Raw genomic sequence first — 15,071 nt, 5'->3', positions numbered from 1 at the left:
CTTCCATACTCTCCCATTCTGTGGCCTCTCTCATTATTATGCGTTACGGTCCGATTATGAGTCCTCTCCCATTATGTTTTATCCCAATCTATGTACTTTCCCATTAAACTGTGTGACTTGCACATTCTGTTTCTGATTAATCACAAAGAGCAGTATATCAAACACATGACCCGGAAGGGTCTATCTGATACCTTCCGATCGTTGGAAACGATCAGAAGGTAAGCAAGCAGAGTGCGATACCTGGGTCAGATTGGCACACAGACCTGTTGGCCTGCGAGACCAAAGACGGGCTATTTGATGCCAATACCAGGCCCTCAGTTGCTCCATTGATGAATCCCTTTTGGGACGATCGGGGCTTGGAGACCGAGGTGTGGCATGGAGGAGGATGAGAACAGGATAAAAGCGAATCCACACAAATGTAATGATCAACTCCCCAAGAGTATTGGGGGATTGGAGACAGATTTTTCGGCAGGGAGGGGGATGAAACCAGGTTGAAGGCGAAACCTGTTTACTGTCTGATCAGATGAGGGAAAGGGCTTCATCATATGAACTGTCTGATCAGCTAAGTTGGGGGGTCAGAAGCAGGGCTCTGGCAGGGAGGGTGGAACGAGGTGAAAATATGTTAACGGTCCAGCGATGACGTCCAAGTCTCACCCGTCATCACGATAACAGGAATCACCTCATTCTTCTCCAAATCGATAAATCACGACACGGATCAAGCAGAACAAAGCGTCTGTCTTGTGTCCTAGCAACATCCAGGATGGAGAGCCAAATGCCGCACGAGCCCCGAGCAGGTGATGAAGGAGGAGGAGGAGAAGAAGAAAGTGGAGGAGGAGAAGAAGAAGAAGGAGGAAGAGGAGAAGAAGGTGGAGAAGAAGAAGGAGAAGGAGAAGGAGAAGAGGGGGGGGGTTTACCTTGTACGCGATGCTGTTGAGGACCTTCATGGCCAGGTCAGAGACCTCTGGGAAGGGGTCCGCAGCCAGGTGGAGCAGCACCCTCCAGATCTGGGTGTAGACGCTGTTGAAGGACACACCTGATGGAACACACACACACACACACACACACACACACACAGGCGCGCATACACACACACACACACACAGTTTGCTTTTAGGCATTTGCAATTCATTTCAATGAGCAAGACCAATACAATACATTCCGAATAATTATGATAATGAATCAACATGATAAATATAACCGTTAAATAATGGATGTTGCCTGAAACAATATGTCGGAATACAGGTGCGCAGACGACTCCCCCACTCAGAGAAGGTCTGGCCCAAATCAACCCATCTCCACCATCTACTAGTGCCGCCGCGCTAACTGCTCCGTGTTAATGGACTGCCACCTCATTAGCAGCGGTCCATCCATCCCAAGGCGTTTAACCGGTGATCTCTACCCCCTCCCCCTGGTTGGATCAGGTGGGAGCACAGACTAATTCACCGTTCACCGTTTCCCCATTAATCAGCACACACAGGCACTCGTGCACACACACACACACACACACACACACACACACACACACACACACACAGGTGTATATTGCACGCATGCACACACACAGACATACACGCACACACACAGACATACACGCACGCACGCGCACACAGACACACAGACACAGACACAGACACACACACACAGGGAATAACAGAGGTGGAAACGAAGCCCGGGCCAGCTGTTGTTAATAGCCCTCTGTGTCTACTGGAGCCCCTTTGGCTGACAGCTGTAATCATTCTCATGACCACAAATCACACGGCGGCATCACGTATGTTCCCGCCTTGCCGTTCCTCCGTGGCTAGTTGATGTTGACGATGACAACTACCCCCCCCCCCCTTTACACCTTTTTTATTTCTGTGATTGTTTATTTATTCATGTCTTTTTTTCTCCCTTTTTCATGTTGCCCTCTGCTCCCCCTGTGCTGCTCTGTCACTAAAGTCAGCGCGATTCAGCAGAACTGCTGATACGGCTGTATGGGAGAGGGTGAGAGCGAGCGAGAGGGTGAGAGAGAGAGCGAGAGCGAGAGAGTGAGAGGGAGAGAGGGAGAGAGGGAGCTGGTGGAGGTAGAGGTGCGTAGGCTGCGCAAAAGGGTGCGCTGAAAACCAGTCCAGTCAAACCAGCCTCCCTGTGAGACGACCATACCCTCTTGGTTTGAGTTCCTGTCGCTCGACTGATTTCTGCAGCGAGACCTCACCCCAATCCGCGGCGCATTCCCTGCATATCTCTCCCCGGCTTACTTTGTCAAAATGTGTCGGTTCAAATAAAGTTATCCTTGTTATTTATCATTACTTCCTTTGCTTTGTTCTGTGAGTTATAATACTGTTTTGTTTTGTTGCCGCTGTGCCTTCCTCAGTGTCAGCGGTGGAAATGCTGAGGGGTGACCATGTCCGGGTCTGCTCTCATCTCCTTCCTCCTCCTCTCCCCTACGTCTCTTCTCTTCCCAGGTCCTGGTACTCACCATGCCACCTCCTCCTCTCCCCCACCTCTCATCTCTTCCCATGTCCTAGTTTTGGTCCTCACCATACCTCCTCATACTCCTCCTCTCCCCATGTCCCAGCTCCTCCCCAGGTCCTAGTCTTCAACATACCTCCTCCTCTCCCCAACCTCCCAGCTCCTCCCCAGGTCCTAGTCTTCCACATGCCTCCTCCTCCTCTCCCTTTTTTCCCCATCTCTTCCCAGGTCCTAAACTTCCCCATAACTCCTGCTCCACCTCCTCCTCTTCCTCCTCTACCCCACGTCCAATCTCCTCCCAGCTCCTAGTCCTCATCACAGGAACATCTCGACTCAAAGCCTCTTCAGAGTCAGCCCCGGCCCTTCCATCACCACCTCCATCTCTCACCATCTCTATGTGCTACACGTTCCTCTCCTCATCGTGATCGGCTCGTGCTGAGCTCTGCTCACACATGAATCAGCAGCAGCGGGGGGGCCGACGAGAAGGCAGAGTACGCACAAGAGCCAAGGAAGGGAAAGGAAGGGAAATTGAGAAAATGGAAAAGAGAGGGAGGAGGCTGAAGTGGAAATGAGCGAGTGAGCGAGCGAGCGATTAGGCGCGTTAAAGAGGTGATTAGAGCTGTAGCCGGAGGCTCCGGGATATAATGTGAGAGCGCTAGGCCGGGCGTCGGCCGCGGCCGTAGCAGCCAAGCACCCCGTGATGGATGTGGAGCAGGGCAGTGGCGGCGCCGTACCGCCGGATCTGCTGCACCACATTACAGCGGCCCACAAATAATCACACCTTCTGCGGCCTGCAAGCACGTTTCCCCCTCTATCACACGCTGTGAGGCAGGGGAAAGGGTGCTTCCCCTCTTTACAGCCAGAGCAGCGCAGTGCACCGCTGCCCTGATTAACACCCCCCCCCCCAACCCTGGTTTATTTTTATGTCTTCCTTTGAAGATTCATCTCCAAAAATACAAAGTGACGCGTGCATCGTTTGAGACGCCTCGGAGCACTTTTTTACCGAACCCCTCTTGTCGACAAAAACGTCAACAGAGCGTTTCGGAACTTTGTTGTTTGTTGTTGTGTGTTTTTCATGGGATGGTCCAGCGCCCTGCCAACGCACTGAAGAGGGGATGCATCAAAAAGGTGGTTGGAGGGCAAACAAGTTCACAGGTTTAATATATTTCTCCGGGGGGGCTTAAAGCACGGTAGGCTGCCACTGGATCACACCGTTCTGCTTCCCTTTCAAATGGCCTCTGAAACCCACTGACACCGGCACAAAGCCCGCCAAGCCCCGACGGGAAAAACATAAATGTCAACGTAGATATGGAGATTCAACACACACACACACACACACACACACACACACACACACACACACACACACACACACACACACACACACACACACACACACACACACACACACACACACACACACACACACAAGGTACAGGTTATCTGGCAAAGACGCCTCTGTTCACAATCATCTAAAAAAGGAGTAGGGTGTTCGGAGACCAGCCCAGTAACCAGCATAAGGAGATGGCTAGTTAGTTATTCACACACACAAACACCCACCCAACCACACCCACCCACACACACGGCTAATAGGATGGCTGTCGAATCTTGTACAATACACACACGCGTGATATAGATGAGCAATACGGACCTGCGTGGGTGCACAAGCCATTCAAAACATAGCACAGCTGTGGTGTAACATGTTTTATGCGCACATCAGTAAAAGAAAAAATGCCGCGGCTGGCACGCATTCGCTCAATGTAATTAACAAACCAATCACAGCACGGTCGTAAGAAACAAATCGAGGCAATCGACGAAAGCTAACAAAATGGAAAAACTAATCATGGGTGAATGTATCTGAATCAATCAGCGCACAAACAGAACAATATCTTCATCAACGTAACACGGGAACAGTTATCTAATAAATGATTAGCCTGTTGTCGGTGCATATTTTCAGAAGCCACGTCGTTTCCCTCTTCCCCAGTAGACACGTCTTGAACCAGTGTTCATTCAGTTGACAAATAATTGTCGTCATAGTTTTCGTCAGCTTCGTTTTTGTCACTGACGAAAACGAGACGATAACTAAATAAAAATCGAATTATGATGACAAAAACTATGACGAAATCTATTGACACGTTCGTCAACGAATGTCTATGAAAGTGGACATTTCTGAGTTTGGTCATTCCAGAGAAACGTTTGAATAATGTTTTACACTTTAACCAGTTTGTTTTGATATTTAGTCAACTAAAACTAGATTAAAACTAACAATTAAAAATTCAGATTACAAAATTATGACTGTAATCAAAACTTGCTGTCAAAATGAACACGGTCTGGAACAGCCTCCTTATATCTCGTGTGTGAGTGGGTCCTTTTACCCATCTGCTTCACACCGCATCGATGACTAACCACAGAGGAAGTCCCCACCGCATAAAGAAATACAGCCTGGCTCCTACCTACACTACCTCACGAGGACCGGGACATAAACGTAAACAAGCCACCTCAACCAATGCCCGTTCCGGCCCGTAGCTCACAGAGCCTTTGCATAGCACATTGTGTTCCCCACGTTGACTCACAACGCACGTCCGCGATGCAGCCTCGGCCCGTTGGTCACCCGACCGCAGCACCGCATTGGTTAATGCTTTGTTTTGTTCATGAAAAACTCAGCCGGCGTACGCCTAATGCTCCCCCTGCCAGCCTGGGGGGGGCTCGGTGCAGTTACACGCAGCATCGCGCCCTGGGGGAGTCCCCAAACACGCACACACACCCACACACACACATGCTCAGACACACACACACACACACACGTGCTCAGACACACACACACAAATGCACACAAGCAAAAGACACACACACACACACTAGGGGGAAAGGGGCTCATTCCCCATGTTGCAGGGGCACTGCGCAACACACACACAGGTTCAACCCGTGTACACAGGGGCGTCGACATTTAGCGCCCGCCAAACGGCTGGCGAAAGGTTCCCACGCACGTGGAATGCCAAGCGAACGGTAACGCGAGGCGCCGGCGGCTGAGCGGGGCTCACAGCGTCTCCTTGCCCCGGGCGCCTGATAAATGAGGGATTAGACCCGATTTACACACGAAAAACCCGAGCCGTCTGGCCCCAGCGGCCGTATGGGGGTACGGGATGACTTAATGAAGGGTTATGATGAATTGAGCCGCGGGCGTGACCGGAAACTGGGTGCATGTGTTGGAGTGTGCGGTTCGACGACTTTTTGCATTCACACAGCGCTTTTCTAACCAGCGGCCACTCAAAGCGCTTTACGATGTCGCCGAACATTCACCCTCTCACGCACACATTCACACACCGACGGCGGTGTCAGCCACGCAGGGCGACAGCCAGCTTGTTCGGGAGCAGTCAGGGTGAGGTGTCTTGCTCAGGGACACCTCGACACTCTAGCTAGGAGGAGCCGGGGATCGAAGTAGCAACCTTCCTGTTACCAGCCGACCCCGCTCTACCTCCTGAGCCACGTGCCGCCCTTTCAGCAGTGGCCAGTCACCCTGTGTCTGCGTCCTTCTACGGTGTCCTGCGTGATGCCTTATGCATCATGAAGGGCGCGCGGGTGATTGTTCCGGAGGAAATCGTTGTTCATTGCTGCAGCGATAAAATGAGCACAGGAGAATCAATGGGTCGGGAAACCAGTTCAGATGTACGACTTGTTCTTAAACCAAGAGTGACAAGAACTAAATTGCAAACAGAGTCGTTGTTGTGTTTCGTTCCGCACTGCATTCACCTCTCGGTCGGTCTCCCTCGGCAACACAGGGACTGCCATTCTTTAAGGTGACACATTATAGTGAGTGTGAATGGCCCCTTCCGACATCACAAGTGGGCATGTCCACCTCGATGTACCCTGGATAGATCAGTCTACCAGCCTTCCCAGTGGACGGTGGCAAATGTTGGTCATCTATCCGTCGTACATCTAGGTGGCCACGCCCACCTGTGATGTCAGAAGAGGCCTGTAATGGCTAATCCACACTCACACCTGGTGGTTTAATATATCACCTTTAACAGATAATTCAGCTGCTGCCCAAAGCCCCTGAAGAACCCAGTGGCAGTGGGGGGGGGACTCCAACCGCCGTGAAGGACACGACCGCCAGGAAACACGTCCCATCAGAGGGAATCCCCGCACCCGCCCACAGGTTCTCCCCGGGGCTGGGATTGAGTTAATGGATCCTCTGCTTGGACACACACAGCCAACCCCCCCCCCCCCCGACCCTATCTGTCAGGACAGATGGCCGTGCACGCCAGTCATCAGGATGTGTGGGGGGGGGGGGGGGGGGAGAGAGAGAGAGCTGGGGGTGCAGGGTTCAGTGAGTACAAGGTAAAGCACTTTAATGGCCTCCGCTGGGATGGCTGGTGCCACCCTGTCGCCTCTGGGCCTAGCTCTTTGCACCTTTCCACTTACAGCCCCTTCACACACACACACACACACGCACACACACACCAAGGCTCACACACACACACGCACACACACACACACCAAAGCTCACACACACACTGCCCGTTTTCATTTTGCGCCACGGGCGACCCCGTTGTCGTTTAGTCCGTCTTTGTTCGGTACAGGAGGTCTGTGAGATCGCCGGCGGTCTTTCTACCGGACCCGGTTGGAACTGGACCTCATCAGTGGCGAACTGAACAGGATTAAACGGGCTGCACTGAGGAGCTGAAGAAGACGTGAGAGAGAACGAGAGAGAGAGAACGAGAGAGAGAGAGGGAGAACGAGAGAACGAGAGAGAGGGAGAACGAGAGAGAGAGAGAGAGAGAGAGAGAGAGAGAGAGAGAGAGAGAGAGAGAGAGAGAGAGAGAGAGAGAGAGAGAGAGAGAGAGAGAGAGAGAGAGAGAGAGAGAGAGAGAGAGAGAACGAGAGAACGAGAGAAAACGAGAGAGAGAATGAGAGAGAGAGAACGAGAGAGAGAGAACGAGAGAGAGAGAACGAGAGAGAGAAAGAGAGAACGAGAGAGAGCGAGAACGAGAGAGTTTGTGTGTGTGGGGGCGTACCTTAGAGGGAGTTCAGTGAGGAGTCGTGAGTGAGTGAATGTGATGAGGGATACCTGAGTAAGGAGAGAGCGAGAGTGTGTGTGTGTGTGTGTGCTGGAGCATGTGTGTGTGTGTGTGTGTGTGTGTGTGTGTGCGGGTGCCGGAGCATGTGTGTGTGTGTGCGTGTGTGTGTGTGTGGGGGGGTACCTATGAGGGAGTTGAGCGAGGAGTAGGAGGAGACCCGCCTCATCTTGTCGATGGTCTCGAAGGAGAGGATGTACTCGTCGTTGTCGGGGCTCCCCAGGGTGCTGCTGGCGCTGCTGCTGGTGCTCAGGTTACCTGGGGAGAGGGCCGCTGGCCCCCCTGGGGCACGCACACACACACACACACACACACACAGAGACGGAGACACACACAAACACGGAGACACACACACACACACACACAGACGGAGACACGGCCACACACACACACACGGAGACACGAACACACACACACGGAGACACACACACACACACAGACGGAGACACACACACACACACACAGACGGAGACGGAGACACACACACACACACACACACACACACACGCACACACACACACACACAGTTAGAGTGGTATCAACATATACACGCAACTTAAAAAAGTAAATCAACTCGTGCTTATTATGAAAGACCAGTCCAAAAGGAACAGAGTTCTACGTTTGGGATAATATACAGAACTCATAACTTCTCTCCCACAGAACGCGTGGTTCAACACAAAAAAGTTTGATGGGAACGGGGCACGGGGGACGTGTGGGGACACTATGGTGAGACAGGTCCACTGAACCACATGCATTTAAATTGAGGCGCATGAGTCAGGCGTTGGAAAAGTCCCTGCCAAAAGAGTGAAAAATAGTGCAACTTTTGGAGGCGGTTAACCTCTCAGAAAGCAGCGGGTGATCAATCAATGAGGAGCAGGCGGGGTGTCACCAAAGATAGAGAGATGGCTCCATGTCTCATCATGAGAAGCTGCAGCCTGCAGCACTTTGAGCAGAAAGTGCCCCAATCTTGTTCCCCCTTTAGCAGTGGTTCCCAACCTGGGAGTCAGGGCCCACTTGGGGTCCCCTGATGTCAATCTGGGGTCGCAGGGAATTCTGAAAGGAGCTCTAGATATTTCATCAGCCATTATAGCTCAACCTTTTTATATTTGTCTATCCTGTGCATTTGGAAATTAAAGTATTGAAGTTGAAACTTCCGCTAATCACTTGGTTTGCAGTAGAGGCGATGCGACTAGGGTTCACGCTGACATTGGTATTTCTGGCAACGTTGATTGGATAAAAGCTATTTTTGTGGGAGTAGATGCACAAAAGTTAATGTTTGGAAATGGGGTCACGATCCACGAGAAGGTTGGGAACCACTGGTATATAAGAAGTCGTGATCTGGAGATTGTACCAGTGGAATGAGGCTAAAAGAGAGGATTAGCTGATCTGCAACACAACGGCCGTGTTTTGTCTCGACATCAAACACTTTCTCCCGATGCAAAAGTGGAAAGGAAGAGGGAAGCTAATAAATGTGAAGGTTTCTAACTTAGTCTTCCAGCAACGTCTTCAGTGCTCAGTGTGATTGACGGCTTAACGCTCCCCTGTATTTCCCCTCACAAGGTGACCCTCATTCGACCATGTTGGATTATTTTGATTTGATCCGTTTATCGGGTGTATCCGGACAGGTGATTTACGATTTACATTACAAAGGCAGAACGCAAGAGCAGGTAATACCATGGCACAACCAGGATCAAATAATGGTTACAATAATACAACTTCAAACAGTTACGACAATCTAAACCGAAAGGTATCATACCCTAAAAAGAGAAAAGAAAATAAAGAAAAAATAAAAAGGAATAAAAAAGGAAAAAGGCATGAGGGTGACCCATAGCTAATCAACCAGCACACACCCTCCTATAAGTGTACTACCACTGAGCTCGGAGGGGAACCAAAGCGCACCGTGCCGCCCCCCCCGCTGGTCGTTAATGACGAACATTGGTCGGCGGCCGCCAGCATGGATTAGAAAGGCGTCACAACAGCGGTAGGTTAGCCATCGCCACGGCGGTGTCTGAACCCAGTCTGGGTCAGGCATCCCTCGCACGTGTTGACGCCACGAGGCGGGTCATGCTGGCTGGGGAGGGGGGAGGGAGGCCGTTCACGTGGAGACGACGCACGAGTCGACCAACAGAGATCTAGCGGCATGTGGCTCAGGAGGTAGAGCGGGTTGGCTGGTAACCGGAAGGTTGCTAGTTCGATCCCCGGCTCCTCCTAGCTGAGTGTCGACGTGTCTCTGAGCAAGCCACCTCACCCTGACTGCTCCCGACGAGCTGGCTCTCGCTGTGCATGGTTGACACCGCCGTCGCTGTGTGAATGTTATCGTGGCGGTATTGTAAAGCGCTTTGAGCGGCAACTCGTTAGAAAAAGCGCTGTATAAATGCAGTCCATTCACCATGTATCTACGCTAATGGTTCGTGTACGGGGGCACAGCACAAGTGATGAGGCACTCGCTGTGGATTCATGTGTTTATAAATTGGAGCCAGTTAGTACGGAGTCGGAAGTGAACAAAGGGATCAACAGAGCATACCGAATCACAATCAAAAGAGCCACTCCCTTTATCGAAAAGAAAAACACAGACGTCCATAATCCGGTGTGAGAAATGCGTGCCCTAATTGATCACAGATCAATTAGGGCCGTGCCTTCCTCCTAACGAGGGCAGTCACCCCCGGTTAACGTCCAGGGGTCTCATTTATAAAACTGTGCGTAGGATCGTTACTAAAAATGTGCGTACGCCCAGAAGCCAAGTTTTGCGTGCGCCAAAAAATATTCAGATTTATAAAACACTGCGTACGCACACTTGTACGCAATCTTTGCTTTATAAATCACATACTGACTATAATTGTGCGCAGCTGAATCAGCTTCACGTTCCGCCCTCTACACGCCCCTTTTTAACCATAAATGGTCAATGCAAATGACCTCATGAATGCGATCTGCATATAAAACAGACTCAGATGCCGGTATTATGTCTTGTTGGAAACAATGGCAGAAGTACTGAGAAAATCAAAAAAGCGAAATTTCACGGAGGTTGAAGTGGAGACACTTGTGGGTGAGATGGAGGCCCGAAAGGTAGTTTTGTTCGGCGGTCACGGGATTGGGATCGCCAACAACAAAAAGCAGAGTGAGTGGCAACATGTTGCTGCAGCAGTGAACTCTGTCAGTAGCACGGAGCGCACAGTCCCAGAATTAAAAAAGAAGTGGTCTGACATAGAGTTACATATTTTTATGTAGCCTACCAATAAATCGTTATGGTCCCTAAATACCCTCTCCCTCCGAATCCTGCATGGTCCGCCAGAAGTGCCATATGTTGCAGCATTACCACGGCGCTCACCTCTGTATTTATAGGGTTACGGTAATAAGACTGACGAGAACGCCTTGGATAATCAGTTTGTAATTACCCACGTAAAATGTTCTTGAACATAACCCCTTTTTAATGCCTGATTTGTCATGAAAAGCATCAAGAGTAACGGACAACGATTGTGATGAGTGTGGCTTGGTTTTTCACACTTGGGATTTAATTGACATTTGATCATGTGTTTACAGTGTCACATAAAAATATTATGTTATTGACACATGTTGGACAGATGCTTTATTCCATGCAGTCGCGCCGTCAGTGGACAGTATGGAGTGACGGGATTAAATATAGAGAATTTCTTTTTATTTCTATTCTAAGGAGATATTTCTGGAGTTATAACTGAGAAATAACGCAGTGGACTTAAATTATTCTGATTAGGATTTAACGCATGATACGGGTTGAAATTAAATTGATGAAGGGCGATGATAAAACATAATCGTTCTTCTCACTCTGCAATTCTTCGGTCTGACTTCAGTTCACCACCACACCGTCTGTGTCGCCAATTCTCCTTTTCCTCCAAACCATGCGTACGCATGGGTCAGAGTTTGCTTAGGGCTGCGCACATTTTCCCGTCAAGTTGGTTTTTTATAGATCACAACCTTGGCGTGAAAAGTCACGTACGCAACTTTCAGCCCCGTTTTGTGCGTACGCAACGGTTATAAATGAGACCCCAGGTGATTAGTGTGAGGCTGAGCGAGCGGGTTGTGCAGCCCCCGCCCCCGATGATGAAGAGGAGCGCTGTGTCGACGCTCACTGGGTCACTCTGGGTTCCCGGAGTCACTCGGCGCTCCCGTTCATGACGGATGGCAGGGCTGGGGCCCGGGAACGCTGACGTTCACGATCTACGGCTGACGTGGGCGGGAACATTCCCCCGCCCCCGCCCCTCTGACGGGCCGCTGACGGTTCAATACGTCTTCATCGTCGCGTTTCCTTGTTTCATTTAGACAAATTCAACAAAAAATAAATTCCTCCTGTCCTGTGGAGTCATCGACATTCCTGGGACCGTCGTTATATCCGTGTTCCAGGGCATATGTGAGCATCGGGTGTGTGTGTGTGTGTGTGTGTGTGTGTGTGTGTGTGTGTGTGAGAAAGAGAGATTGAGTGAGAGAGCATTGTTTGTGTGAGCATTGTGTGTCAGCGTGCTTGCATGCATGTGCACGTGTGTGTGTGTGTGCGTGTGTGAGTGTGTGCGAGATTGATGAGTGAGAGAGCATTGTGTGTGTGAGCGTGCGTGCATGCACGTGTGCGTGCGTGCATGCACGTCAGCGTGTGTGCATGCACGTGCGTGTGCGTGTGGGTGTGTGTGTGTGCGCGCGCGTGCGTGGCCTACCCTCCTCGTTGACGTTGAGGTTCTGCAGGCTCTTGTTGAGGTTGCGGGCCGTGGTGGCCGCCCGGATGTTGGTGTAGGAGTTGACAGAGCGCAGCCGGGGGACGGCCGGGCTGTCCCGCCCCGGGGTCAGGCTGCCCGGCTCTGAGGAGACACAGAACCGCGATCACTACACCACGTTCACCTCAGGGGCGGAAGAGGGTGTGAGGACGGGGTCCTTCTTAAGATGATGGAGGGACATGGCCTCTGGTTAAATAGAACGAGAGCCATTCATTTTTATCAACTCCAACTAGAGATAAAGGGGAGACTCCATCACACCATCATCTGTTTCCCAACTAGCTGTTCAGGTTCAAGAGTTTAAAAGAATCCATGTGTGTGTATGTGCGTGCCTCCATGCGTGTGTATGTGCGTGCCTCCATGCGTGTGTATGTGCGTGCCTCCATGCGTGTGTATGTGCGTGCGCTGTACCGGCTGTGTTGGCCGGCGAGGGGGCCGAGTAGTTCTTCTCCTCCTCGATGAACTGCAGCGCCACGGTGCAGAAGTTACTCTCATACTGGACCACCAGGTGACTGAGAGCCACCACCAGCTCCTGCTCAGGACAGACACACACACACACAGGCACAGACCAACAGACACACACACACAGACCAACAGACAGACACACACACACACACACACACACACACACACACAGACCGACACACAAACACAAACACACACACACACACGCACAAAAGAGACAAACACCATTACTCATCCACAGATAATGTGGGCATCATTACCCGAACTTTGCCATTTGGATAAGATAGTCATTCAGTAAGATGTAGAATTTTACCATTACTGGCATTTCATGGTCGCACTGGCTTAATCTTATTGTCTGCGAGGCACTTTGTAGCAAATTTAATGGGGTACTGTACGATGGCATTAGCTTTTTGCCAAGAACAACAATAAAAACAAGAGACGTAAATGAGAATGTCCTAATGATGCAAGTGCGTGTGTGTCTATCCGTCTGTGTCTGTCTGTCTGTCCGTCTGTGTGTGCGTCTGTCTGTGTCTGTATGTGTGTGTGTGTGTCCGTGAGTGTGTCCGTGTGTGTGTGTCCGTGTGTGTCCGTGTCTGCGTGTCCGTGTCTGCGTGTCCGTGCGTGCGTGTCCGTGCGTGCGTGCGTGCGTGCGTACCTTGCGGACCACCGGGCTGCCGTCGTTGATGAGCTGCGCCAGCATCATGGCCACGTTGTGGTCGATGGTGGTGGAGTGGTCCGTCCGCTCCCCAGAGTTCCCTACGAAGGTCCCCAGAGCGAAGACCGCCGCACACCTCACCTGGGGACACACGGTGGAACCCCCGTTACACACACGCCCATCGTACCCTGCTGTACCACACTGGGGCAAACAGCCCTCTTTCCTTTTGTCTTTGGGCGGCATGCAGCTCGAGAGGTAGAGCGGGTTGGCTGGTAACCGGAAGGTTGCTAGTTCGATCCCCCGGCTCCTCTGAGTGTCGAGGTGTCCCTGAGCAAGTTCCCCTCACCCTAACTTCTCCCGATGAGCTGGCTGTCACCTTGTGTGGCTGACTCCGCCGTCGGTGTGTGAATGGGTGAATGTTAGGCAATATTGTAAAGCACTTTGAGTGGTCACTGGTTGGAGAGTGCTGCATAAATGCAGTCCATCTTTGTTAACAAAATTGGCTTTTCCATGTCAGTAAAATTAAGCATTTGCAAATAAAATGGGAATTTTGCCTGGGATGACTTGGCGGCAAAACAAAGGGATAGGATGGAGTGATGAGTGGCAATGCTGTGTTCTAGCACTATGCTGGCTTCAAATGAGGGGAAATTCAGGGGTTCAGTTCATCATCTGAATCTGTCTAGAACTCTGACCACTTTCAAAACAAGACTGAAGACTTATGTTTGCTTTAGCTTTCTGCTTAATCTTAAATACATTGCACTTTCTAAAAAAGATAAAATAATACTTTGCCTTTGTTTTCTTTTACTTATCTATTTTATTACTTTATTTTATTGCATGTTTGCTTTAGCTTTTTGGTAAATCTTAAATACATTGCACTTTCTACAATGCATGTATTTACTTTTTTACTTTAGCTTGGTTTTCTTTTATTATTTCATTTTATTGTATGACGATATTTCAATGTGAAACATTTTGAGTCTGCCTCGTGTATGAAAAGTGTTACATAAATAAAGTTGCCTTGCCTCTAAACAGAAACACTTTTAACAGTGGGAAAAGTGGTGCTTATTGGGTTTGGATGTAGAGGAACTAAAACAGATTTCCTGTTTATCAATGTTTCATTCACCGTTGTGATTGACTGCGGAGGCTAACAAGGTGAAAAAGTACATTTTCATTTCAGGGGCGTCTATAAATTTTAAGGCATAACCGAAACAAGAGGGAGTGTAATTGCATCAGCATCACATAAAAGGCACCGAACTTGATAACCAGGTGCCAGCCGGGCCCTTTAAGTGCCTTTTAAATGCGTTTCTACAGACCTCCAACTACCCAGGATGGGGGAAGCGACAGGGGCTTTCCCCGGGGAGATTGGAGTGTCAAATTGAACAATGAGAGCATCATCAATCTATCGCCGGCTAAGGAGATTACATTCGAGTCCAAACAAAGACTGCCAACGTGTTTTTTCTCTGAGATTTAACCATGTGGAATAGATCCAAAAGGTACTGACTGACTCTGGATAAACAACTGACGACAATTACTGTGTTTTTCGAAATAAAGCCAAATTTATATAAGTCGCAGGGGTGGTAAATGGGGTTGTGTGTTTCAAAATAGCATAAAAATAAACTGCGCTGTTGTATAAGAGCCACATCTTACTACTCCTCTTTGCAAACCACCCAAATACTTGTACGCCCAATGCTAGTG

At 50.1% G+C, this 15,071-nt stretch overlaps 1 protein-coding gene across 2 annotated transcripts in view; it reads right to left on the bottom strand.

Moving 5' to 3' along the window:
* The window catches only part of rptor (regulatory associated protein of MTOR, complex 1), a 149,205-nt gene that overhangs the window by 38,011 nt on the left and 96,123 nt on the right, over positions 1-15,071 (bottom strand). For both annotated transcript variants that reach the window (XM_030352783.1, XM_030352785.1), the window contains exons 18-22: positions 13,380-13,520; positions 12,671-12,791; positions 12,206-12,346; positions 7,653-7,808; positions 915-1,033 (exon numbers count right to left, since the gene is read on the bottom strand). In XM_030352783.1, coding sequence (XP_030208643.1) covers positions 915-1,033; positions 7,653-7,808; positions 12,206-12,346; positions 12,671-12,791; positions 13,380-13,520 — 678 coding nt within the window. The remainder of the gene's footprint in view (positions 1-914; positions 1,034-7,652; positions 7,809-12,205; positions 12,347-12,670; positions 12,792-13,379; positions 13,521-15,071) is intronic.

This window comes from Gadus morhua, chromosome 3, assembly GCF_902167405.1.
Source record: "Gadus morhua chromosome 3, gadMor3.0, whole genome shotgun sequence".
NCBI lineage: Eukaryota > Metazoa > Chordata > Actinopteri > Gadiformes > Gadidae > Gadus > Gadus morhua.
The sequence above is the reverse complement of the archived record's forward strand: the minus strand, read 5'-3'. Positions and strand labels throughout refer to the sequence as shown.